Below are 26915 nucleotides of genomic sequence, written 5' to 3' on the forward strand. Positions count from 1 at the left end.
TTTTGATGCAGTTTGCTACGTTCCAGTACAGTTCTGTGCAGAAAAAACACTTTTTTTTTTTCTGCACTGGAAACGGACTTGAACTGACTGCACTGGTGCGAACTAGGGCCACTAGAATACATGGAAAACACTGTGCACACATTTTTAATGCAGAAAAAAAAAAAACGCACTGGACTGCATCCAATGTGAACCAGCCCTTAGTAAATCCCCCCCAATAAGGACTTTTCCACACACGTCAATCTCTACTGCCAGGCATACAGGAGGTGATCCTGCTGCCTTACAAAAGCCTGCTTTTTGATTTATATCTACAGGTAAGCCTACAATAATGCCCACCTGAAGGTACAAATATCTAATTGTGTACCAGTGCATAGTAATACATTATGACATTATTCAGCAGGGGCCCAATTTTTTTTTTTGTTTACTACTGCTTTAAAGCGATTCTAAAGGTTAATTTAAGAAAAAAAACAAACAAATATGTCTACACTTACCTGCTCTGTGTAATGGTTTTGCAGAGAGCAGCCTAGAACCTCCTCTTCTCTGGTCCCCCGCAAGCTCTCCCGGCTCCTCCTGTCTGTTGGGTGCCCCCACAGCAAGCAGCTTGCTATGGGGCATCTGCCGCTCCATGTGTCCATTCACACAAGGAGCCGTGGCTTGCTTCCCTCCCCCCCTTCTCCTCATTGGCTGATTGGATGTGATTGACAGCAGCAGGAGTCAATGGCACCCACTTGCTGTCTCAGCCAATGAGGTGGCAGAGACCCAGGGAAGATGAGGCTGTCATTCACATCGCTGGATCGAGATGAGGCTCAGGTACGTATTGAGGGGGCTGGGATATCTGCTGTACACAGGTGTTTTTACCTTCATGCATAAAATGCATGAAGGAAAAAAATCCTCAGCCTTTACAACCACTTTAATGGTTTTTTTTAAGCTAAAGTTCAGGACCAACTCAAAGCAGAGCTCCACCTAAAAGGAGAAGTTCCGCTTTGAAGACTGGTCCCCTGCTCCCCATTAAGGATTGGCACCTTTGGGGAGCGGGGGGGGTTTGGGCGGGAGTGGGTACCCGAAATTGACAGGTACTTGCTCCCACTTCCACTGCAATTGCCTAGGCGATCTGAAGTGTGAGTTGTCCTCCTACCTCCCCGTAGTCTTCTAGGACACGTGACAGGTCACAGAAGACTACGGGGCCATTCAGCAAGCGCAGCGCTACTTGCACATGTGCAGTGGGCACCCTGAAGCCACAAGCTGTCACAGCCAGGTACCCACACTGAAGATGTTGGCGCCTGAAACACAGGACGGCCGGTGAAACGGGCTGCAGGGAGGACACCGCGGGATCCTGGGACAGGTAACTGGCTGTTTTTTAAAAGTCTGCAGCTACATTTTTGTAGCTGCTGACTTGTATTTTTTGACAGTGTGAGTGGAACTCCGCATGCATATCATATACATGACTGATCCCTGTGTAAACTGCAAATCAGCTTAGACAGGGGTAGACATCCGTTATTTTTCAAATGTATCGGCTTCAATTTTCAGAAACCCAATAACAATTACATAAAAAGCTGCAATTTTATTGCACTGTACAATGGGCCAGACGTACCGATCTCCAGTATTCGTCTCTGCAATACCGCAGGGAGCAGGAACAATTCGTCTTTACAGGACCGCGTTAACGTCCCCACTAACTCGGAATTTGTTGCCAATATCCGCGCACTTTCCTCTGACAGGTTCACTCCCGCCATGGAAGCCACGTCGTTGATGTCATCGTCATCCCTGTGAGGGAGAAACAAGAAAAGTAACAACTATTAAAATAAAATAGGAATTGTCAAGGTAATAGTGGATCCGGCCATAAAAATAAAATGTACTTGTATGTCATTTAAAATTTGGTGTCAAAAATGTTAAAAAAGGTACGCCACACATTCCTTATGACTATCAATATATCTACATTTTACTGATCATGCAAATGTACCGCGAGTTGTGGATATGTTTCAGCAGGGGTTCCCTGAGATTCAAGGGTACTTCCAAGCAAAAAAAAAAAAGGTAAGAAAAGGCGTTTTTAGATAAATAGAGAGGGGGTTTTATCTATATACACATAAACACATACATACAGTGGGGATCGAATGTTTGGGCACCCCAGCTAAAAATTTGTATTAATGTGCATAAAGAAGCCAAGGAAACATGGAAAAATCTCCAAAAGGCATCAAATTACAGATTAGACATTCTTATAATATGTCAACAAAAGTTAGATTTTATTTCCATCATTTACACTTTCAAAATAACAGAAAACAACAAAATGGCGTCTGCAAACATTTGGGCACCCTGCAGAGTAAGTATCTTGTACTGCCCCCTTTGGCAAGTATCACAGCTTGTAAACGCTTTTTGTAGCCAGCCAAGAGTCTTACAATTCTTGTTTGCGGTATCTTTGCCCATTCTTCCTTACAAAAGTCTTCCAGTTCTTTGAGATTTCTGGGCTGTCTGTCACGCACTGCTCTTTTAAGGTCTATCCATAGATTTTCAATTATGTTGAGGTCAGGAGATTGTGAAGGCCATGGCAAAACCTTCAGTTTACGCCTCTTGATGTAATCCCCCGTGGATTTCGAGGTGTGTTTAGGATCATTATCCATTTGTAGAAACCATCCTCTTTTTAACTTCAGCTTTTTCACGATGGCATCAAGTTACCATCCAAAATTTGCTGAAATTTTATTGAATCCATTTTTCCTTCTACTCGTGAGATGTTCCCTGTGCCACTGGCTGCAACACAACCCCAAAGCATGATTGATCCAACCCCATGCTTAACAGTTGGACAGAGGTTCTTTTCATTAAATTCTGTGTCCCTTCTTCTCCAAACGTACCTTTGCTCATTCCGGCCAAAAAGTTCAATTTTAACCTCATCGGTCCACAGAACTTGTTTCCAAAATGCATCAGGCTTGTCTATATGTTCATTTGCAAAGTTCAAACGATGATTTTTGTGGTGAGGACGTAGAAGAGGTTTTCTTCTGATGACTCTTCCATGAAGACCATATTTGTACAAGTATCTCTTTATAGTGGAATAGTGTACCACAACTCCAGTGTCTGCCAGATCTTTCTGGAGGGATCGTGCAGTCAAACGTGGGTTTTGAATTGTTTTTCTCACAATCCTGCGAGCTGTTCTGTCTGATATTTTTCTTGGTCTTCCAGATCTTGCTTTAACTTCCACTGTTCCTGATGACTGCCATTTCTTAATTACATTCCGAACAGAGGATATTGACATCTGAAAACGCTTTGCTATCTTCTTATAGCCTTCTCCAGCTTTGTGAGCATCAACTATTTTCAGTTTCAGTTTTCTAGACAACTGCTTAGAAGAACCCATGGTGCTGATTGTTGGGGCAAGGTCAGATGAGTCTGGGCATTTAAAACCTTTGAGATTGACATCACCTGGTCTTCCCAGACGATGATTGAGAACAATCCATGACACTGGCAGGTCTCAGCTTGGCAAAGGGGGCAGTGCATACTATAAATTCTGCAGGGTGCCCAAACTTTTGCAGACGCCATTTTTCTGTTTTCTGTTATTTTGAAAGTGTAAATGATGGAAATAAAATCTAACTTTTGTTGACATATTATAAGAATGTCTAATCTGTAATTTGATGCCTTTTGGAGATTTTTCCATCTTTCCTTGGCTTCTTTATGCACATTAATACAAATGTTTAGCTGGGGTGCCCAAACTTTCGATCCCCACTGTAAATACATACATACATACATATATATATATCATACATACACACACATATATATATATATCTCTCATATGTACACACACATACATACATACATGCATATACACACAAACACACACACATATACCTGCAAGGCTGTCTGCATATTATTAGCAGTTCACGGACTCATTTCATTAGTTGCTGCTCTGTGTGGTCCAGCTAAGCTGAGCTTTCCTTCCTTTTGGTAGAAATACAGCTGTACTCAGGGGCGGACTGACCATTTGGAAACTCGGGCACTGCCCAAGGGCCCGGGGTCAGTAGGGGGCCCCATGAGATGCCCCTGGTACCTTTTTCGAAGGCTTTTTTGAGTTTGGGCAAGGACACAGGGGCCCCATGACCCCCTATTGCATGGGGGCCCCATGAGTTGTCAGTCCGCCCCTGGTTGTACCACACAGTTACACATATATTTGGTGTTATAACTTTTTTGTTCTACTTACCGGAACGATCCTCCCCCCGGTTCTTTTAATTTGTTTTTCTGCGCTGCTGCTGCTTGCATTGCTGCCGCCGTGGGAAAGGCTTTCGTGCCAGCTACAACATTCGGTTTTACCACTGGGACTGGACAGAGGAAAAATAGAGAGAATGCATTAAGTGCATGTTAATGAACGTTACCCCTTGCCTCACACAACCCCATGTCTGCCATGTGCCCAGTTCACACCACTGCGATCGATACAGTACAGCGTGAAAGCAATCCACTGCCTCGCACGGCGCAGCCGGCAACTAAACTATGAGAGGGCTGCGTGACATCTCAATGACAGCATGAGTACACTATTGTCACACTGATTTAGTACAATTTACTGTATAAAAAATACCCCATGTACAATGTACACTGTTGTCTGGAAACACAATGAACACCTTTAGAAGGGAACACAATCCACTGTTCAGTGGAAAAGGCTAACAAGGTCCTGCAACTATGAGGCAACTTGCCCTCCAAAACCCACCAATTACCTGCTAAATGCAATGGCCACTACTCTTTGTGACGCCTCTGACAGATACCTACCTGTCCTCCTCTCAAGGGGCTCCAAGTCTCTGCTCTTTCCTGGTACTACTCCTAGCAGCACAGTGGCTAAATGGTTAGCACTTCCACCTGGCAGTACTCGGGTCGTTGGTCCGAATCCCAACCACGGCACCTCCTGCCTGGAGTTTGCATGTTCTCCCTGTGCCTGCGTGGGTTTCTTCCCGGTCCTCCTTCTTCCCCCACACTCCAAAGACATGCTGGTAGGTGAATTGGCTCCTGTCTAAATTGTCCCTAGTATGTGTATGTATGAATGTAAGTTAGGGACCTTAGATTGTACGCCCCTTGAGGGTTAGGGACCTTAGATTGTACACCCCTTGAGGGTTAGGGATCTTAGATTGTACGCCCCTTGAGGGTTAGGGACCTTAGATTGTACACCCCTTGAGGGTTAGGGACCTTAGATTGTACGCCCCTTGAGGGTTAGGGGCCTTAGATTGTACCCCCCTTGAGGGTTAGGGACCTTAGATTGTACGCCCCTTGAGGGTTAGGGATCTTAGATTGTACACCCCTTGAGGGTTAGGGACCTTAGATTGTACGCCCCTTGAGGGTTAGGGACCTTAGATTGTACACCCCTTGAGGGTTAGGGACCTTAGATTGTACGCCCCTTGAGGGTTAGGGACCTTAGATTGTACACCCCTTGAGGGTTAGGGACCTTAGATTGTACGCCCCTTGAGGGTTAGGGACCTTAGATTGTACTCCCCTTGAGGGTTAGGGACCTTAGATTGTACACCCCTTGAGGGTTAGGGACTGATGTGAATGTACAATATATATGTAAAGCGCTGAGTAAATTGACGGCGCTATGTAAGTACCTGAAATAAATAAAACCTCCTCAGCTCTCCCCTTCAGTGTTTTTGCATATTGCCAATTTACCAATGAACGCTGTATGTATAAAGACACCTACAGTCATCCTAACAGTCACCTGATCATGTCCCAATCACAAAGATCTATTACCCTAGGTTCACACCTAAGTGTTTTGCAGAAACGCAGTACAGTCCATTTACCATGATCTCCTATGGGACATGCTCGTTTTTTGGAAAGGGTCAGGGACTTTTTTGAACGCAAAAAGTTGCGTTTTTTGTTCTATAGACTTCAATGAAAACGCTGCAGAAAAGCATGTAGTGCGTGTTTGCTGCATTTTTGATGCGTTTATGCCACGCTTTTGATGCGTTTTAAATCTGCCTAGCAACAAGAAATAAAAAAAAAACACGCAAAACGCATCAAAAAAGCGTCAAAACCGCAAAACACAACCTGCATAGGTGGGAACCTAGCCTTAAGCACTATATGCCTCATGAGGTGTGCAGTTGCAGTCACACACTGGTAACACTGAGGTTTATTTACTAAAGCTGGAGAGTGCAAAGTCAGACTCGCTTCTGCATAGAAACCAATCAGCTTCCAGGTTTTATTGCCAAAGCTCAATTGAACAAGCTGAGGTTAGAGTCTGATTGGCCACCATGTACAGCTGCACCAGTTCTAGTAAATCTATCCCACTGTGTGACGCATCTCTTTGGGTCAGTCAGACTAACCTGTCTGCAGCTGGTTTAGCTGTATCTGCTGTGGAGTGGTGAGCATAATTCGGCTTTGAGGCGGTCTAAGTGCTACCATGGGCGTTTGGGTCAATGTGACCTGTTGGTGTCGTACAACGGCCCCAGCTTTATGTGCCTGCTGGATAACCTGAAAAGAGAGAAACAAAAAAGAACAAAACTACATTAGTATAGGTAACAGGCTGGGTTATTCTGTAATCACCTGGTATTGGTGAATGAGGCCACATGGCAGCTGATCTAACATTTGACAGGTGAACTCTACTCAGATCCATCATAGTGCACATCAACCGAATCATCTGTGTCAGATATCTGTGCGTCTGTGCATGTAAGGGATGAGATGAAATAGAAATTGTAATGTGCATTTCCCTCTCAATTGTGAATGGTTTCCTAAAGAAAAAATCTGGGCTAAAAAGGGTTTTGTTTTTTAAATACCAGAGGAATGGGTATGCTCACTTAAATCTTGGGAGACTACGTACAAAAAAATCTGCTGCACGAACGTGCCAAACATTCACACCCACAATGAGAAAAGTCCCATATTTTGCGTAATACGATTATTTCCTATAATCTTAAACACCATCCAGTGGCAATAATGTATTTTTCCTGATGGGGATATTTTAGGAAATATACCAGAATATGGTCACTGGACGGTGCTTATTGCTTTAGAACACGGGTGTCAAACTGGCAGCCCTCCAGCTGTTGCCAAACTACAAGTCCCATGAGGGACTGACAGTTACAAGCACGACTCCCAAAGGCAGAGGCATGATGGGACTTGTCAAAAGTGAGGCTATGCGAGCGCTATTAGAAAGCGACAGCAACTAGGACACCTAAAGGTACCATAAAACCTCTAAAAGTGGATAATATACAAGAAATAGTGCAGCGCTGTTATATGAATCTGTAAAGCATTGTGAGTCAAGCAATACTGCAATATAAGTACAATATTATTCAGGTGCAAACGGTGGTATTCTACCACCAGTAAATGGTTAGAACGTCAATCAGGAAGAATGAATCCAAATTGTAGACTTGTAGGTCATATCAGATCTGAATTCTAGGAGTTCAGTTCCTTATAATCAATGTTGTGATGAAAAGACGAGAAATATGTGAATTGCGCACTCACCAGAAGTGCGCTATCAAAACGCATTCGAGATCATAATCGTCTCATCGGGTCAGCCAGGACAATCACTTCCAGGTATGGTCAGGTTCCTGTGCCTTTAAGGACCCCTCAAATGGTACCACTGTCTCAGGACACTTCTAAACCGGCCTCGCACGAAACGCGTCAAGGTCAGGGGCTACAGCATCCTGCCGCCTTGCCGCCGTTGGCGGCCATCTTCACACACGGTCAGTTTTTTGGTTTATTCTTTCCTTGTATGTTTTGCACCTTTGTTGGAATAAATGCCCTATTTAATGCAGTATCACGCTATGTGGCATTACTCTTGGGCTCTTTGCGAGTCTCACCATTCACAGAGGCCGGTTTAGAAGTGTCCTGAGACAGTGGTACCATTTGAGGGGTCCTTAAAGGTGCAGGAACCTGACCATACCTGGAAGTGATTGTCCTGGCTGACCCGATGAGACGATTATGATCTCAAATGCGTTTTGATAGCGCACTTCTGGTGAGTGCGCAATTCACATATTTCTCGTCTTTTCATCACAACATTGATTATAAGGAACTGAACTCCTAGAATTCAGATCTGATATGACCTACAAGTCTACAATTTGGATTCATTCTTTCTGATTGACGTTCTAACTATTTACTGGTGGTAGAATACCACCGTTTGCACCTGAATATAGTGTACTTATATTGCAGTATTGCTTGACTCACAATGCTTTACAGATTCATATAACAGCGCTGCACTATTTCTTATGATTGGACTTGTAGTTTTCCCAACAGCTGGAGGGTCGCAGGTTTGACACCCCTGTCATAGAGAATAGTTACAGGGATTTCTCATTATGGATGTACAAATGTTCATCACATTAGTACAGCAATTTATTTTTATACATAGACCTCTCGGTGTCCTTTGTGTGTATGTCTTGTAGATCTGTGCAGTAATTCCACATGAAACAGCTCCTGCACTTTGACTCATAGGGGAAGGAGTGACCAGAGCACAGAGTCAAAGTAGCCTCAGTTGTCTAACCAAAGCTGGAGTAGCTTGTGAGAAGCTGAAGTGGATGAGAGTTTATCTTTTTTTTTTTTTTTGTCCTAAGAAATTGGTTTCTGAAAAGTGACTCACCAGTGGAGTTGGTTGGCCAAGTTTAGACTGTGCAGGTTGTGCGGGGCTGATGACAGGCTGTTGTAATGTATTTGTGACGGTGGCAGTGGTCTTGCCAGCTGTTCGCTGTACGGAGCTGTTCAGCATGACTGCGGTGAGGGTCGTCGTGGCCTGGGTGGCCGGTTGCTGCTGCTGACTCTGCTGGATAAAGGCTGCCGAGTCAGGGGTCAGCTGGCGCAAGGCAGGGAGGCTCCTCTGTAGAAACAAAAAAACCAATAGAAATGATATCACCAAGTCTGTATTATTCAATGGGTATCCGTGGCACACAATATACAAAACGCATTTACAAAGCACAATGTCAAGGTCATGTACAAAAGCTCTAAACCTTTCGAATGAGGGATTATAGTAATACCTGGCCCATGACTTGAAGCCCAACTCTGCTGCTGCCTTACTTTTATCTGTTATGAAAGTGAAATCCAAGCCCTGCCACATGGTATAGCTACCATTGTACTTCCAGCTCATCACTGCTCCACATCGCAGACACTGGCACCAACATCACCAGTATTCCCTCTCCACCTCCTCTACTTGGCGGATTACAAATGCAGGCACGGGCGACTTCCTACATACACAGTGGCCCTGAGCTCTAAGCCCACCTTTCTGGGTTTCAGTAGTTGAGGTCCTTAATAGGATCTGTGAAGACACTTTGCATTTGGATCCTCTATTTCTCTTGCTGAGTAGAACGAAAAATGTAGTAGTGAGTCGCTATGGCAAGCAGTTTCTTTTTTACGTTTTTCACCTTTTTATGCAAGAGAAGAAATCCCCCTACACTGGAAACCCCCTATTCTTCCTACTTCATCTACCTGGTGTGCTGCTGTTCCTCAGGTGCTTCCCTTATACAAGTTAACCTATGAAAGCAGAAATTGTCTGTAAAAGTTTGACAAGATATGGTCAAACAGTAGGGCAGCACAGTGGCTAAATGGTTAGCACTTCCGCCTGGCAGTACTAGGGTCATTGGTTAGCATCCCGACCACAGCACCACCTGCCTGGAGTTTGCATGTTCTCCCTGTGCCTGCGTGGGTTTCCAGTTTCCTCCCACACTCCAAAGACATGCTGGTAGGTTAATTAGATCCTGTCTAAATTGGCCCTAGTATGTGTATGTATGAATGTGAGTCAGGGACTTTAGATTGTACACCCCTTGAGGGTTAGGGACTGATGTGAATGTACAATATATATATATATATATATATATATATATATATATATATATATATATTTCATTTCAGGTACTTGTATAGCACCATCAATTTACGCAGCGCTTTACATATATATTGTACATTCACATCAGTCCCTAACCCTCAAGGGGTGTACAATCTAAGGTCCCTAACCCTCAAGGGGCGTACAATCTAAGGTCCCTAACCCTCAAGGGGTGTACAATCTAAGGTCCCTAACCCTCAAGGGGTGTACAATCTAAGGACCCTAACCCTCAAGGGGCGTACAATCTAAGGTCCCTAACCCTCAAGGGGTGTACAATCTAAGGTCCCTAACCCTCAAGGGGTGTACAATCTAAGGTCCCTAACCCTCAAGGGGTGTACAATCTAAGGTCCCTAACCCTCAAGGGGCGTACAATCTAAGGTCCCTAACCCTCAAGGGGTGTACAATCTAAGGTCCCTAACCCTCAAGGGGCGTACAATCTACGGTCCCTAACTTACATTCATCCATACACATACTAGGGACAATTTAGACAGGAGCCAATTAACCTACCAGCATGACTTTGGAGTGTGGAGGAAACCAGAGTACCCGGAGGAAACCCACGCAGGCACAGGGAGAACATGCAAACTCCAGGCAAGTTGTGCCGTGGTTGAGATTGAAACCGACGACCCGAGTACTGCCAGGCAGAAGTGCTAACCATTTAGCCACTGTGCTAAATGTATTTATATATTTACACAAACATATATATATATATATAGCGCTGAGCAAACTATTGGTGCTTTATAAATACTGTATAATAATAATAATATATGTATATATATATATACACACACACATATATAAATATGTAAAGTGCTGCGTAAATTGATGGCACTATATCTATTACCTGTAATAAATAAATAAATACATCAGTTCTCATGCGCGCTTCAAAGAGTTTTATACACGTTGCAGATTCCTCCACAGACAAAATCTGCATGTGATACCAGTGTTGTTCTGCAAGGGCACAATGAAATCAATCGTTCTCTATGTGCCCTGTTCACACCACGAGTGCAGAAGAAACCGATGTCTCTGCACCATGGTGTGAATGAGCCCTTCGTAAATCTCCTCCACGGTGTGCTATTAGGACTTCACAGAGGGAGTGGTGCAACATCAAAGTACACAAGGCCTAGGGGGGGCAAGAGCGGTCTTACCTTTAGGAAAGGCACAAGGTAAGGTTGAGGTGAAGAGTTCAGTTCTCTGTATAATCTACTGGTGAAATCCTCTGCTTCAATTTTCCCATCCTGCGGGAGAAAGAGTTAATATGGAATTGTTACTGCTATTCTTCCTGTGTGAAGAGCATCCGGCAAACCTAAGCTGTAACATCAGCGGGTTTCTTTCAAGCATCAAAGACAGTAATGAATGTCCCACCTTTGCAAAGAGGGTGAGAAAATAATTCAACAGTTTTAAAACTTACGCAAGATTTGTTATTATTAACTATGCGCTGGTCTCCCTCGGATTGGGGACATTCACTGTACACGCGGCATTTTCTTAGCAGCGGTCAATCACAGCAATGACCCCATTAGCTTCCTTGTGTGTAGGCCTCTGCTATGCACATAATACCTAAAAAACCTGCCTAGGAGCTGTCAATCACAAATATCAACCCTATCTGCTCTCCTATGTGCAGTGCCCTGGCCTCACCTGCACTTCTATGGGGCTGTATCTCAAAAAGCCTCAAAAAAACACCCTATAGAAGGCCTTCAGGACAGTAATTTGCGGGCGCAGCCAGGAGAGTGAGACTTGAGAATATATGCACAAAAAGCAACAAATGAAACCTGTCCTGAAAAGTACATAAGCTGTCACTGCTGAAAATACCAAGCTTGCTGACTGTCAATTATGAAGAGCTCCAACTTCATAGACATTTCCCATCTGTGTGCTTGTTCTGGGTCTGAGACTAGGGATGTATTAAAGTCAGGGCCAGCCAGGCAGCTAGCATTTTCAGAAGGAGGTCAATGGATGTCTTCATTGTTCTCTCAGTACAGGTTAGAAGTGGTGGTGCACCAAAATGAAAATTCTAGACCGAAACCGGCCAGGAAGCATTTGGCTGAACACCGAAATGGACAATTTTTTTATATATATAAAATTGTATTATATTTGAGGTTTTAATTAATATTATGAACTTAAATGAATATGAATTTATTTTCAGCACCTCTTTGGCCAATACACTCCTTTCACAGTGAGCAGTTTTTGACGCGTTTTTGCATTTAAAAAAAAAAAAAACACGGCAAAATCATGGTAAAATAACGGTAACGCTACTTTCAGCCGACATATTTCGGACACCGATATACAGTGGGGATGGAAAGTTTGGGCACCCCAGCTAAAAATTTGTATTTAATGTGCATAAAGAAGCCAAGGAAAGATGGAAAAATCTCCAAAAGGCATCAAATTACAGATTAGACATTCTTATAATATGTCATCAAAAGTTAGATTTTATTTCCATCATTTACACTTTCAAAATAACAGAAAACAAAAAAATGGCGTCTGCAAAAGTTTGGGCACCCTGCAGAATTTATAGCATGCACTGCCCCCTTTGCCAAGCTGAGACCTGCCAGTGTCATGGATTGTTCTCAATCATCGTCTGGGAAGACCAGGTGATGTCAATCTCAAAGGTTTTAAATGCCCAGACATATTTTTAGCTGGGGTGCCCAAACTTTCGATCCCCACTGTATATCAGTGCATCCCTAGTTAGAAGGCATCAGGCTGAGAAAAGATGCGTAAAACACAGAATGGAGGCATTAGGCTGAGAAAGGGTACATGGACAACAGAAAGGCTAAGAAAGGACACATGGACAACAGAATGGAGACATCGGGCCGAGAAAGGACACGTGGACAACAGAATGGAGACATCGGGCCGAGAAAGGACACGTGGACAACAGAATGGAGACATCGGGCCGAGAAAGGACACGTGGACAACAGAATGGAGACATCGGGCCGAGAAAGGACACGTGGACAACAGAATGGAGACATCGGGCCGAGAAAGGACACGTGGACAACAGAATGGAGAGATCGGGCCGAGAAAGGACACGTGGACAACAGAATGGAGACATCGGGCCGAGAAAGGACACGTGGACAACAGAATGGAGACATCAGGCCGAGAAAGGACACGTGGACAACAGAATGGGGGTGTAATGTCGAGAAAGGACACATGGACAAGAGAATGGAGACATCAGGCCGAGAAAGGACACGTGGACAACAGAATGGGGGTGTAATGTCGAGAAAGGACACATGGACAAGAGAATGGAGACATTGGGATGAGAAAGGACACATGGACAACAGAATGGAGACATCGGGCCGAGAAAGGATACGTGGACAACAGAATGGGGGCGTAATGCTGAGAAAGGACACATGGACAACAGAATGGAGACATTGGGCCGAGAAAGGACACATGGAAAACAGAATGGAGACACTGGGCTGAGAAAGTACACATGGAAAACAGAATGGAGACACTGGGCTGAGAAAGGACACATGGAAAACAGAATGGAGACACTGGGCTGAGAAAGGACACATGGAAAACAGAATGGAGACATTGGGCCGAGAAAAGATGATGGAAAACAGAATGGAGACACCAGGCCGAGAAAGGACACATGGACAACAGAATGGGGGCGTAATGCCGAGAAAGGACACATGGACAACAGAATGGAGACATTGGGCCAAGAAAGGACAGACGGACAACAGAATGGAGACAGACATCAGGCTGATAAAGGACACATGGACAACAAAAAGGGGGCGTCTTGCCGAGAGGACACATGGACAACAGAAAGGGGGCATCTGAGAAAGTGCACATGGATAGCAGAATAGTAGCAAATGTAGGCACCGGCCTGAGGAGGTACATGGACAACAGAACGGCCACTTACCAGCAGATTCTGTACTAGCTCTTTAACGTTAGCTGCCGTCTCTGAAGACTGTTTACCCGATGAGGCCAGTTTTATGAGAGTGGATAAAAAATTCTTACATTTCTTCACATTTTCCATGGTTTCCTGAAGCAAACAAGAAATACTAATTACAGCACATGCTCAAGCCATTGATGTCATTACAATATGCTTTATAAAATTATTATTTTTTTAAAAAAAGTGTTCTATTTCTTTGCACTAGAAGTCCCTTCCAGACATTTAATGGTCAATTTTCCCCTTCATCCACAAAGCTCTTCCGCATGTACAAGGGGGGGGCTTCTATAATATAACTTTACAAGTCTGAATGAGATGAAGGTGAAAAGGAGAGGGCTCAGAGGGCAGGGAAATATTTTATAGAGGTACAAGTTAGGATGAAGCCAATGTATCACATTACAAGGATTCAACAATGCCATCATGGAGGACCTGTCTGTTCAATAGTCATGATTAGAATATCATTCTGATAACCCAGAAAGTTCACATAGCATCACAGGCTGCATTTACAGTCTGAAGTATTATGTTCAAGGGGATTTCTAGGACAACTGGAATATGTCTGGTTCCTTAAGGAGTCCCAGAGTCTAAGGTTTTCTAGGACAGGGATCTGCAATTATAGATATTACCTACAGCAGGGCTTAACATTTCAAGTCCTGAGCTACTAGCCAGGCCTTAAGAGTTACTTGCCACCAACAAACACACAGAGACACTTGTACACACACACACACACACACACACACAGACATGTACATACACACACAGAAACATATACACACACACACAGACACATGTATACACACACAGGCACATACAGACACGCATACACACAGATACATGTACATACACAGAAATACACACGCACAGACACATGTACATACATACACAGATATGTACACACAGACATGTACATACATACATACATACACACACACACACAGACACATGTACACACACACATACAAGTACATACACGCAGACACATGTACAGATACACACATTCACATACAGACACATGTACATGCATACACAGACACACACAAACACACACACAAATGTACACGTACACACACACAAAGACACACACACATGTACACGTACACACACAAACACATGTACACCCCACCCCCCCCATAAAAAGTTGCAGTACTTCGTTGTTCACTCACAGAGCCGAGTACTGCACTCTAGGGGGAGGCAGAGCACACAGCTTTCACTGCGCTCAGCTATTGAGCAGTCTGACGGCTCCCAGTGCCAATGACAGATCCGGCCTGAGCTCCGAGCCTGCTCAGCAAGACGGCCCTGGGGGACACACTCGCCCCCACCATAATTTCCGAGTAGGCGAGTGGAAATTTCGAGCCCTGACCTACAGCATCACCTACACATCAAATAAAGTAATGCAAAGTGACCTGAAGATACAGTCATACCCAATCTGATTAGTTAGGGGGCTGTAGGGACCAGTCCATGTTACCACTCACCTCAATCAAACAGGTGATTACCATTTCTTGTGAACTCTCCTTAAAAATAATTCACTGTCAATATAGATTGGCTTTTAACAGAGCTCTGGGCTTGCTCAATATAAAACACACAGTGCCCGAGATGCATCACAGCCATTGCATAGGTCAATGTTGACCCCTGTAAGAACATTGGTCTCCACTGAGCTAGGATCTATATGAAAGGCCAGGTGGGCAAACTGCATTGGGGACATTATAGTCACAATTACAGCATAGGATTATAAACCAAAGAATTCACATTTATGGCAAGTGTCAATGGGCTTCTGTTTGCATCAGAATTACTTTTCTCAAAGGAAATTCAAAAGCTGCTTGGGAACAGGTCAAATATTAGCCAGAAGGTCAAGAACAAGCTAGAAGGAGGACAATGAATTTTGAATGATCCAAGAAGCTGGATGTAAACAGATGTAAAGCTCTTGACACTGGTCCTTGGAGGCACAGATCGATAGATCCCAATCCAAAACCCTGCACAATCACCTTTGAATTGACGAACACATATGCAGTGCAAGGGCCTTCCTTAATGCATTTATAATTAACATACAATATAATGAAGTAGGCCCTCACACAACATTGTTGCTGGAAATCTAACATGTGATCATACAGATTGTCATGTGTATGGCCAGCTTAAAGGTAGACAATCAGATGGTTACATTAAAGTCAACGTTACAGAGAGCTTTCATTTTACCATGGAACCAATTTGGGTAGAAACTTTTGTTTGTTACAAGCAAAACCTTATTTTGTCAAGGAGCACTCCAGGAATCTCAATTTCCTCATATTTCCTGCTACTGCTTGTATCATCTTTACATGTCAATACCTGTCCTATACCTTCTCGGAGCTCCGGTACTGACCATCAATCATGGCAGCTCAAAGGCTACCCTATTAATATAAAAAGATATACATTTCTGTGTCTGTTTTCCAGAAACTAAATTTAATGAAGGTCTGTTGAGTCACTTCCCCCCTAAATGTTCTATGCAGCATATTCCCAAATCCTACAGTAACCTATACAGGGCACCATCTTGTTAGATGGTGCCAGTGTGAGGATGCTCAGGGGCGCTGTACCGTGGTGGCTGTCGCTGGGGTAGCAGTTCCTTGCACCGCTCTCTGCGGGGTTCCAGTCTGGACGGCCGACGCTGTCCCCAAAGTGGCAGTTTGCGCCGTGCTGCTGAGCACTATCTGATTCTGTGCAGGAGAGACAACACGGACATTATAACTGGCGGCCGGGCACGGTGCCGATTCTCGGCCGGTGGCACACAGAAATCAATAAAGACCTCCCTAAAATGTGTTAAAAACAGGCCAGGTGGGTAATGAATGATGGTGCCAACTTAAAAACACAACACTGGCAAAAAAAAAACAAAAAAAATGAAAGAAAAAGTAAAATCAGATGTTCCAATTTATGAAAGCTTTGGTGTATTTTGGAAGTGTGGTTAATACAGACTCTTTTAAGTCATTTAAAAATCACCATGTGCAATAAACAAAGCCAGTATAATGATAGAATACCCGGCTTTATGTTATCTTCCTTTATCCCCATGTGCACCAAAATGTCTGCTAATAGTGGAGGGCCAGCAATGGGAGACCGTCTACTACAAAGCTCAGGATCTATTTTAATTGTTTTTAGGCTTTTAAACTGCAATATAAATAGAGTTATGCCGAGAGTTCCTGGCATATATCTATGATAGAATGTTTGAAGTGTCAGTTATATGAGAAATCACCAAGAACCTGACCTATGTAAGGATTGTGGAAGTGGGAGGTAGCAGACCTCTGCCTTTGAAATGTAGAAGTTGCCACAGGATATATGTAGACTAGACTGCCACATACGTATGCCGGAAATCAACTGCCAAAGGCTAAGGGGAAGGGAGTTCTGTCTAAAAGTGGATGGATCTGGTCGAAAAATGCAAGAAGACCCCCCCCCCCCAAAAAAAAACAAAAACCTGTTGATCTTGCTTGAAATTCATAGCCGTCCTGCTATAGTAGCCCTTCTACTTGAACTACAGAACACCTCCCTTCATCTGTGGATGTGGGGGGGGAGGGGGGTCCATACTTTAGTAAAGGACAACTGGCCAAGGCTGACACCATTCCTTGCAATTTCAGTGTAGCAAAAAAAGTAGGCCACAACAGGAAATTAGGAGCCAGGTGCAAAGTACAAGATCAACAGGTACTATTCAGTACTTGCAGTACTTTAAAGTGGTTCTAATGCCTTAATGTATTAAGGTAAAAAAAAAACCTTCTATACCGCATGATCCCCAGCACCCCCTTATACTTACCCAAACCCAATCCAGCCATATGCACGGGAGCAGAGGCTCTCACCACTGCCTACCTCCTCACTGGGCAGACTGATAGCAGCAGGAGCCATTAGCTCCCATTGCTAGCAGTCAAATGCTGTGACAAGGGAGCAACGGGAGGATGGTGGGGGGTGGTGCTGGGTTGCATCGCGCCAGTCGGTCTTTGTCAATAGACGCACAAAGGGTGGCTCGGGAGCGAGCATGCACTAGGCTTGCTATGGAGGCCCTCACAGAAGAGGAACCAGGAGAGCCGATGGGGGACCCCGGAAGAGGAGGTTGAGAGCTGCTCTGTGCAAAACCATTACACAGAACAGGTAAGTATCATGTTTATTTTAATTAAAAAAAAACCAAAAAACACATAATGAAGGTTTAATGTCACTTTAAATGGAATGAAACATGTGGATATGATCATGTACTGCAAATTTATACTGTGTGTAATTATATATATATATATATATATATATATATATATATATATATATAGGGCAGCACAGTGGCTTAACACTTCTGCCTGGCAGTACTAGGGTCGTTGGTTCGAATCCCAACCACGGAACCACCTGCCTGGAGTTTGCATGTTCTCCCTGTGCCTGCGTGGGTTTCCTCCGGGTACTCCGGTTTCCTCCCACACTCCAAAGACAAGCTGGTAGGTGAATTGGCTCCTGTCTAAATTGGCCCTAGTATATATGAATGTAAGTTAGGGACCTTAGAGTGTACACCCCTTGAGGGTTAGGGACTGATGTGAATGTACAATATATATGTGAAGCGCTGTGTAAATTGACGGCCCTATAGAAGTACCTGAAAAAGAAAAAAAAAAAAAAAATATATATATATATATATATATATATATATATATATATATAAATATATTATTTTTCTTTTTTTTTCCCCCATTTGGCACTAACATATGCTTTAAGCTTTAGTAGCATTTACTGCAACTTGTTGGGATGTTTCGAAGGACTGAATGGCAGAGGAAACTAAAGGCTACAGATTATCTCTAAATGAATCTACGATATTTATCTATGAAAACTTCAGCATTCATAAAATCCCACACAAGAAAAAGGAGCTGGAAAAAATCTATTACTTTTCTCCATATCGTTGGGGAAGGAGGGGTGCTTCAATGTCAGGCAGATAAATTGATATTTCGTCGTACATGACATATCTGATAGTATATAGCCACCAAACACTAACTATACAATTAAATATTATGAATTAGTTGTGCCAAAAAAATAAAAGCAAAAGCAAAAAACGTCTTCTCCATTCTCATGCTGGAATTCTGCTAAATGGCCACTAGGTGGGAGCCTCAGCCTGTCTATGTCCTCTGCTCTGTCCCTGGATCCTAGATAGCACTCAGTGGTCTTCTCTATCGGTATGATTTATGAGATCTGATGGTCATGCAGAGTGATCCATGACAGAATGATGGTTGTTGCAACAAAAAAACAAAAAAAAAAAAAGAAAGAAAGAAATTGGGGAAAATGATCAATAGACATCAACAAATCATAATGTGCTCAGCAGGATTGTGATGTCATCAGGACCCGCCAATCAGCAGCTTGACAAGAGAAGACAGATAACTGAAACAACAATATGAAGAATGGGGTCATCAAAATGGGTTCTTGTTTAGCTTTCCAAACATTAGATTAGGACACAAACTTTTTGGATTCTTGTTGCAATTGGCTGCTGTTGATAAGGCCAAAACCTGTGAGGATTCAGTTGTAGATGACATCATAATGCTGTCCCCAGGATATGAAGGAACATAGCATGGCACTCATACACTGGGCATGACAATAGCAGCATCCAGTCCCTGCAGTGGATACATGGACTGGGGTAAACTGGGGAATCGTGTGGGTGAAATGGGGTGGTGGGGGGCCGGATACTTACTTGTACAACTGGGGGTCTCTGTAGTGTGGTGGTGGCCTGCACAGTTGTTGGCGTCTGGGATACTTGCTTGATGATGGTAGTTGGCGTAACCTGCCTCGCCAGCAAAGGTGCACCGGGGGACTGCAGGTCAGAGAGAGAGAGAAAGTAATGAGAATTAACATCCCTCCATGAAAAATACAACAGGTCTTTGACGGTCTATTACTTTTCTCAAGTTCATTTGCATCATCATACGGCCATCGGTATCTATATATCCCCTGCCGCGTCAGCATCATCTCTGGCCCAAAAAACAGAAGTATAAAAAAGGTACGTATTGTATTTTCAGAGAAAATTAATTAGGAGGGATTATAAAATTTGTATCCGAAACAATTCCTGTGAATTTGCTGCTCCATATGTCTTTGATGGTCACACAGGCAAATAGCATATGGTCAAGGACTGACTAAAGCCCCCGGCCTAACCTCCAGGATATACAAAACAAAATCTCCCCTTGCAGTGAGTGGGGTTCCAATGCCAGGGTAGAATGTTCTTTAAGTTGAGGGGTAAAAGAAGACGAACGAATATTACCTTACTTCTCACCAGGGGCGGACTGACAACTCATGGGCCCCCCGGGCAATAGGGGATCACAGGGCCCCTGTGTCCTTGCCCAAACTCAAAAAAGCCTATGAAAAAGGTACCAGGGGCATCTCATGGGGCCCCCTACTGACCCCGGGCAGTGCCAGAGTTTCCAAATGGTCAGTCCGCCCCTGCTCCTCACCCAGGTGCTCGCCTCTCAACATCCTCCTGTACAATGCAGGGCTATTAGACCTGCATTGTACTTGAAATCATTATTTCGATGCGGTCCAGAGATTCTTTGGCTTCGTTTAGAATTGCGGATGGGGGGGGGGGGGCGGCGTAAAAAACAAGTGGTTAAGCCATGTTTTGCTAATCCCCCTCCCCTTAAACGGCAATAGGCAGTGGAATGGGGGTGGGGGGTGTTTACATGCTGCAGCCACAATGGTTCGCAGCCAACAGGTAGCACTCAGTGGGCAGAAAGCCCGCCACAGTCACGCAAATAGGGAGGCACTACGAACGCCCTGTAACCATGTGCAATGCAACAAAACGAGCGGCGAGGAGGCGTCACATGACTTCCTCACCGCCTGTCACCAGCCTCTAACGTGGATCGGGCTTCAGTGGAAAGGGACATTTAGATGCAAGTCTAAATCTACACTTCAGGGGACTAGTCCCATATATAGTGGGAGCCAGAGAGAGGATTCAATATCTCGAGTCACTGACCGTAACAAAGTATGTACATCAGGTGTATCGGAGAAGAGTCTTTATCTACGTATTGATTGCCAAAAGCAGTCCTTCCTTTGGTTTGACCTGCTATCCCTGTCTCTCCACCGCAGCCAATGAAAGGTCCTGTGCGAGGCAGGGCGGCCAATCAGCACCTCTGTCTCTCGGACTCCACTTGTTGGTTAGAATCAGAGCACCAATCAGATGCAGGCTCCATCTGTTCCTGCACGTTTACTAGGCTGTGCAGTTACGAAGTGGCATGGTGGGCACTTGGACCTGAAGTTCACACCTAGGGGTCTATACGAAAACTTGCTGTTCAAATGCCTCACGCATCTGGATGGACATCACAAATAATCCCCGTATTGTATGCAATATGTTTCCTATGACTGTCAGTTCCATCTACGGCCGGTAAGGAGATATTTTCCTGAAAAGCTTAATAAAAAAATATCAAAATTATGGCCACTAGACGTAGCAGACAAAAGGAAATGACCCTATTAGACACAGTATGTGACTGCTGTGTGAACGCTAGTGTACAATCCCAACGCACACATTCCTGCGTTCAATAATGGCTGTGTGTATATATAAGTGGGTGCTGCAGCGACTGTCGGCTGGAACCGAACAGAATCAGCAAGGGAGAATGTCACCAGCACAGCGAGGATCACCAATATGGGTCCAAAAGTTTTAATGAACGATCACATAGTTACAGCAAGGCAATGTTTCGGAGTCTCGTGACAAATTGTGACATGCCTGATGAAGGGGTCCTGCGAGACTCCGAAACGTTGCCTTGTTGTAACTATGTGATCGTTCCTTAACACCTTCCCGCTCGGCCTATAGCAGATTGACGGGCGGGCGGGACACTCGCCATTGTGACTGGGTGTCTTATGACGTCCTGTCAAAACGAACCGCTCACGTGGCCGCGTCCATGGGACACAGCCGATGACATACCACTACACCTGCCCGTTGCCAGTGTCATGTGACCAATCACAGCAGATCGCATGCCAACTGTATACAATGGATGGCTTCCTGTCCTGCCATCCGTTGTATACAATTATGTTGTTAGCTGTGACTGGTCAAGGCAGTCACATGATACAGACGGAGCCAATCACAGCCCATCTGTATCATGTGATGAGCTTTGCCGAATCACAGCCCATCCGTATCATGTGATGAGCTTTGCCCAATCACAGCCCATCAGTATCATGTGATCAGCTTTGCCGAATCACAGCCCATCAATATCATGTGATCAGCTTTGCCAAATCACAGCCCATCAGTATCATGTGATCAGCTTTGCCGAATCACAGCCCATCAGTATCATGTGATCAGCTTTGCCGAATCACAGCCCATCAGTATCATGTGATCAGCTTTGCCGAATCACAGCCCATCAGTATCATGTGATCAGCTTTGCCCAATCACAGCCCATCAGTATCATGTGATCAGCTTTGCCGAATCACAGCCCATCAGTATCATGTGATCAGCTTTGCCCAATCACAGCCCATCAGTATCATGTGATCAGCTTTGCCCAATCACAGCTAATCACAACACAAGACTGAATTAATTAGTTTCATTCAGTAACAATGATTGCAAATATCAATTAAATACATTGCTATTAGCAATCATAATGTGTTAAAAAAAAAAAAAATTCTGATCACTTGCCCAGAGTAGTTAAATGTTACTATGGTAACATTGTATTGCTTTGGTCACAGTGTGATGAAAAGTAAAATAGTAAAAAAAAAGAAAAAATGTAATAAAAAATAAAATAAAAAATAGAAACATTTGAAAAAAAAAATACAAATTCAATCATTAATATTATTTTCACCAAAGAAATGCAGCAGAATATATTTTAACCTAAATTTATGAAGAAATGTATTTATTTGCAAAATTTATAACAGCAATGAAGAAAAGTGTGTTTTTTTCCAAAGTTTCAGGTGGTTTTTGTTTTATTTAGCAAAAAATAAAAAAAACTCAGTGGTGATTAAATACCACCAAAAGAAAGCATTATTTGTGTGAAAAAAGGATAAAAAAATTCATATGGGTACAGTGTTGCATGACCGCGCAATTGTCATTGAAAGTGCGACAAGGCTGAAAGCTGAAAATTGGCCTGGGCAGGAAGGGGGTATAAGTGCCCGGTACTGAAGTGGTTAAAGCTTTTGGACCCATATTGGTGATCCTCGGTGTGCTGGTGACATTCTCCCTTGCTGTGTGAATGCTGGCAGCATTGGCACAGTGAATGTTTATAAATGGCCCCCTTAGGGTTTACAGCTCCCAAGCCTGTGACAATGCCCACCGTTTTAATGAAAGTTTACAAACTGTTCTGTCTATACACGAATACTGAGAAAAGAAAACCCAAAAAAAAAAAAAAAAAGAAAAAAAAGCACAATTGCTGAGTAGTAAGGTAAGAGTTGGAAATGATCAACAGCTGCATTCATTTATATAGCTAAAGGGAATATAGAATCCCTATATGTCCATCTACCACCCAAAACGCACTCTCCGCTCCTCACAAGACCTCCTACTCTCCAGTTCCCTGGTCTCCTCCTCCCATGCCCGTCTCCAGGACTTCTCCAGGGCTTCCCCCCATCCTCTGGAACTCGCTACCCTAATCCATCAGACTGTCACCTACCCTCCTCACCTTTAGGCGCACCCTAAAAACCCATCTCTTCAGAGAAGCCTACCCCGCTCTCACCTAATTGCTGATCTCCTCCGCTCTTCCCACCACTCCATCCCCCACAGCTATTTCCTCCTGTACCACTCTCCCCTCCCTCCTAGATTGTAAGCTCCAAGGAGCAGGGCCCTCGAACCCCTCGTGTATTGTAGCTGTACTGTCTCCCACTATGATGTACAGCGCTGAGCAAACTATTGGCACTATATAAATCCTGTATAATAATAATAATACTATGTAGACCCCATTGGGATTCACCACCGTACCTGGACTGTGGAGATCTGCACTGGTGGGGCACTGGTGGGTGTTGCAGGCCGAGGAGCCATTGCATTCTGGGCCTGTGACTGAGCCTGTGCTTGAACCTGAGCCTGCATCTGGGCCAGCGCCTGCTGGGGGATCATCAACAGCTGCCCATTCTCGCTCCGTACCAGGACCATCCCTGAAAAACACCAAACAGAACAGTCAAAACAACATGCAGAGAATGAGCAACCAAGACGGTGAACTTTTCATCAGCACCCCCAACAAGTGTAAGGGCTCATAATGATGGATGTTCTCATCCAAATGCTGCATATTCATTTGTACGCATGCAGCTAGGACTGAAGGAAAAACAGGATATATTATGGTGGTTGACCCATTTTGCTTGCAGTTCAAATGTACATTACCCTATCTATGGACATTTAAATGTCTCTTCAATAAGTGTCCCAGTATGGGGGGAAAAAAAACAAAAAAAAACAAAACACAAAACAAACAAACAAAAAAAACCAAAACAAACAAAAAAACCAGCTAAACAACATACTTTCTAGACAAGTGTTAGTCAACTTACTAAAGCTGGTCTCAAATGCGGCCCTTGCCATCCCCAAAGGACCGCAGATAATGGTCAGTATATGTAATGAGAGGACCGTCAGAGACGGCAGCCCTAATAGAGGAAAATGAGGGTCAGAGAGTGTGGACAGGATACATCATTGGCTGGGAAGACTACATGAAACTGGGAACAAGTTTTATGGGGCTAGTAGAGGTCACTGCTATTAATCTAATCAATGTTCTCACTACGGACTGCTGAGGTCTGAGGGCCACACATCATATACTAAATGGGCAACCTGCAGCCCTAGGGGCCACAGGATGGGCACCAGGGGTCTAGTCCATAGAGTCCAATGCTGCCTTCCTTACAGCCAACGTTCTTGGGACACTCTGTCCCGTTATTTCAGGAGATGGTTGTTCCAATTCCTCAAACCTGCATCTGTGCAGACAGGCCACAGGGCTCTAGTATAGATTTAGGACCCGGTAGAGCCTTGGGACCCGTATGCCCATGAGTCGGACCTTGCCGGTCCTAAATGACACAATACTTTGTTCCTGCCTGAAACACTGAGATGTAGGACAAGGAGACAGCGGGTAGCTGAGACGGTCTCATGCTTGCCCAGGTGAGGAATCGGGAAGCGGGGGTTGCACCAAGATTGAAAGGTATGTACCCCACTGTGCTATTCATGTCATGAGAAAGTGTTACTAAACCCCCAACAGTACAATCAGTCTGTAGATGCAGTACAGCATGCTTGTTATACTCACTGTGGAACCTAAGGGGTTAATTACCTGCATTGTGTACAAAGGCCCTTTGACCCTTTCTTTTTTGTTCGTCCTCTTTTTCAAGCAAACACCTCTTATCTCCTGCTAAGACATACTGAATCCTAGGCATTTTGCACATGCTCAGTTTGGTGTGTATTGCTAGAGGTTTTTTTTTCTTTCTTGGGAGAGTGCATGTGACCAGCACTGGGCCAATCAGTACTGTCAAGACAGAGGTCAACGGTTCTGCATCCTCCTAGAGCAGAATAAAAACTCCTCCTAAAAGCTTTAGCTAGTGGTGGGCTGGACACTGATAGAAGTCACAAGACTGCTCTAAGTGCTGATGAGAAAAATGTATTTAGCTAAACTGCTATTTACTAAAATAATTGCATTCTCATGTTGTGTGTACTGTGGGAGACCGGATATAATAAAAATGTGGGGTCCGGGAAGAGCGGATATAGTGAATGCAGGGTCCTGGGAGACCAGATATAGTGACTGCAGGGTCCGGGGAGACCAGATATAGTGAATGCAGGGTCTGGGGAGAGCGGACATAGTGAATGCAGGGTCCGGGGAGAGCGGACATAGTGAATGCCGGGTCCGGGGAGAGCAGATATAATGAATGCAGGGTCCGGGGAAACCAGATATAGTGAATGCGGAGTCCGGATATAGTGAATGCAGGGTCCGGGGAAACCGGATATAGTGAATGCAGGGTCCGGGGAGACCAGATATAGTGAATGCAGGGTCCGGGGAGAGCAGATATAATGAATGCAGGGTCCGGGGAGAGCAGATATAGTGAATGCGGAGTCCGGGGAGGGCGGATATAGTGAATGCGGGGTCCGGGGAGAGCGGATCTAGTGAATGCGGGGTCCGGGGAGAGCGGATATAGTGAATGCGGGGTCCGGGGAGAGCGGATATAGTGAATGCGGGGTCCGGGGAGAGCGGATATAGTGAATGCGGGGTCCGGGGAGAGCGGATATAGTGAATGCGGGGTCCTTGGAGACCAGATATAGTGAATGCAGGGTCCAGGGAGACCAGATATAGTGAATGCAGGGTCCAGGGAGACCAGATATAGTGAATGCAGGGTCCAGGGAGAGCGGATATAGTGAATGCAGGGTCCGGGGAGACCGGATATAGTGAATGCAGGGTCCGGGGAGACCAGATATAGTGAATGCAGGGTCCGGGGAGACCAGATATAGTGAATGCAGGGTCCGGGGAGACCAGATATAGTGAATGCAGGGTCCGGGGAGACCAGATATAGTGAATGCAGGGTCCGGGGAGACCAGATATAGTGAATGCAGGGTCCGGGGAGACCAGATATAGTGAATGCAGGGTCCGGGGAGACCAGATATAGTGAATGCAGGGTCCGGGGAGACCAGATATAGTGAATGCAGGGTCCGGGGAGACCAGATATAGTGAATGCAGGGTGCTGGGAGACCAGATATAGTGAATGCGGGGTCCGGGGGGACCAGATATAGTGAATGCAGGGTCCGGGGAGACCAGATATAGTGAATGCAGGGTGCGGGGTTTATTAACACTAAGCCTGTGTTCACATGTGCAGTATATCACATGTGATTCGCACAGAAACTGCACCGCATTCCTGTGCAAATCACGTGTGATTTGTGTGCTGAGCGATTGCAGCCATACATTTTGTATGGCTCTATTCACACCTCACCCGCACCAAAAACATGCAGGACCCTTTTTTGGGTGTGCACTAGAATCAGACCGCATAGATATTCACACCTATGCAATCCGACTCTGCACATCACACTGCGGTTTACGGGCCGCTTTTGGGGTGTTGTTAACTTAACATACACACCCGCAACGCTTCGCATGAACGGGGTGCGATTCTGATGTGTTGCAGAATTCAGACTGAAAACGCTGCAAATTCCGCACTGCATCAGTGTGAACCAGGGCTAAAAGTCCCCATTGATCGGATATACTTCAGTCTAATAAACTAGGGGGTAGGAAAAAAAAAAAAAAAAAGCAGATCTCAGTAGGACAACGCTGGATCGACTGTGCGCGAGTACCTTAAATGTGCAGAACCTGCAACCAGGTAAGTAGGGGTGAAAAAAAAAAAAGGCAAAAAGAAGAAGGGGGGAAAAAAAAAAAAGGAAAAAAGAAGAAGGGGGGAAAAAAGGAAAAAAGAAGAAGGGGGGAAAAA

The 26915-nt window shown here is 44.5% G+C and overlaps 1 protein-coding gene across 3 annotated transcripts in view; it reads right to left on the minus strand.

The window, feature by feature from the left end:
- Positions 1–26915, minus strand: part of TAF4 (TATA-box binding protein associated factor 4) — an 88272-nt gene that overhangs the window by 13912 nt on the left and 47445 nt on the right. For 2 of the 3 annotated variants that reach the window (XM_089661508.1, XM_089661507.1), the window contains exons 3-11: positions 23467–23639; positions 19279–19398; positions 16184–16303; positions 13593–13715; positions 10894–10983; positions 8516–8749; positions 6273–6420; positions 4175–4292; positions 1589–1758 (exon numbers count right to left, since the gene is read on the minus strand). In XM_089661508.1, the coding sequence (XP_089517634.1) occupies positions 1589–1758; positions 4175–4292; positions 6273–6420; positions 8516–8749; positions 10894–10983; positions 13593–13715; positions 16184–16303; positions 19279–19398; positions 23467–23639 (1296 nt within the window). The remainder of the gene's footprint in view (positions 1–1588; positions 1759–4174; positions 4293–6272; positions 6421–8515; positions 8750–10893; positions 10984–13592; positions 13716–16183; positions 16304–19278; positions 19399–23466; positions 23640–26915) is intronic. The other variant, XM_089661509.1, reaches the window with a different exon arrangement.

Source organism: Staurois parvus, unplaced genomic scaffold (assembly GCF_062004578.1).
Source record: "Staurois parvus isolate SC_StPar_1 unplaced genomic scaffold, SC_StPar_1.0 ptg001349l, whole genome shotgun sequence".
In the NCBI taxonomy this organism is placed as follows: Eukaryota; Metazoa; Chordata; class Amphibia; order Anura; family Ranidae; genus Staurois; species Staurois parvus.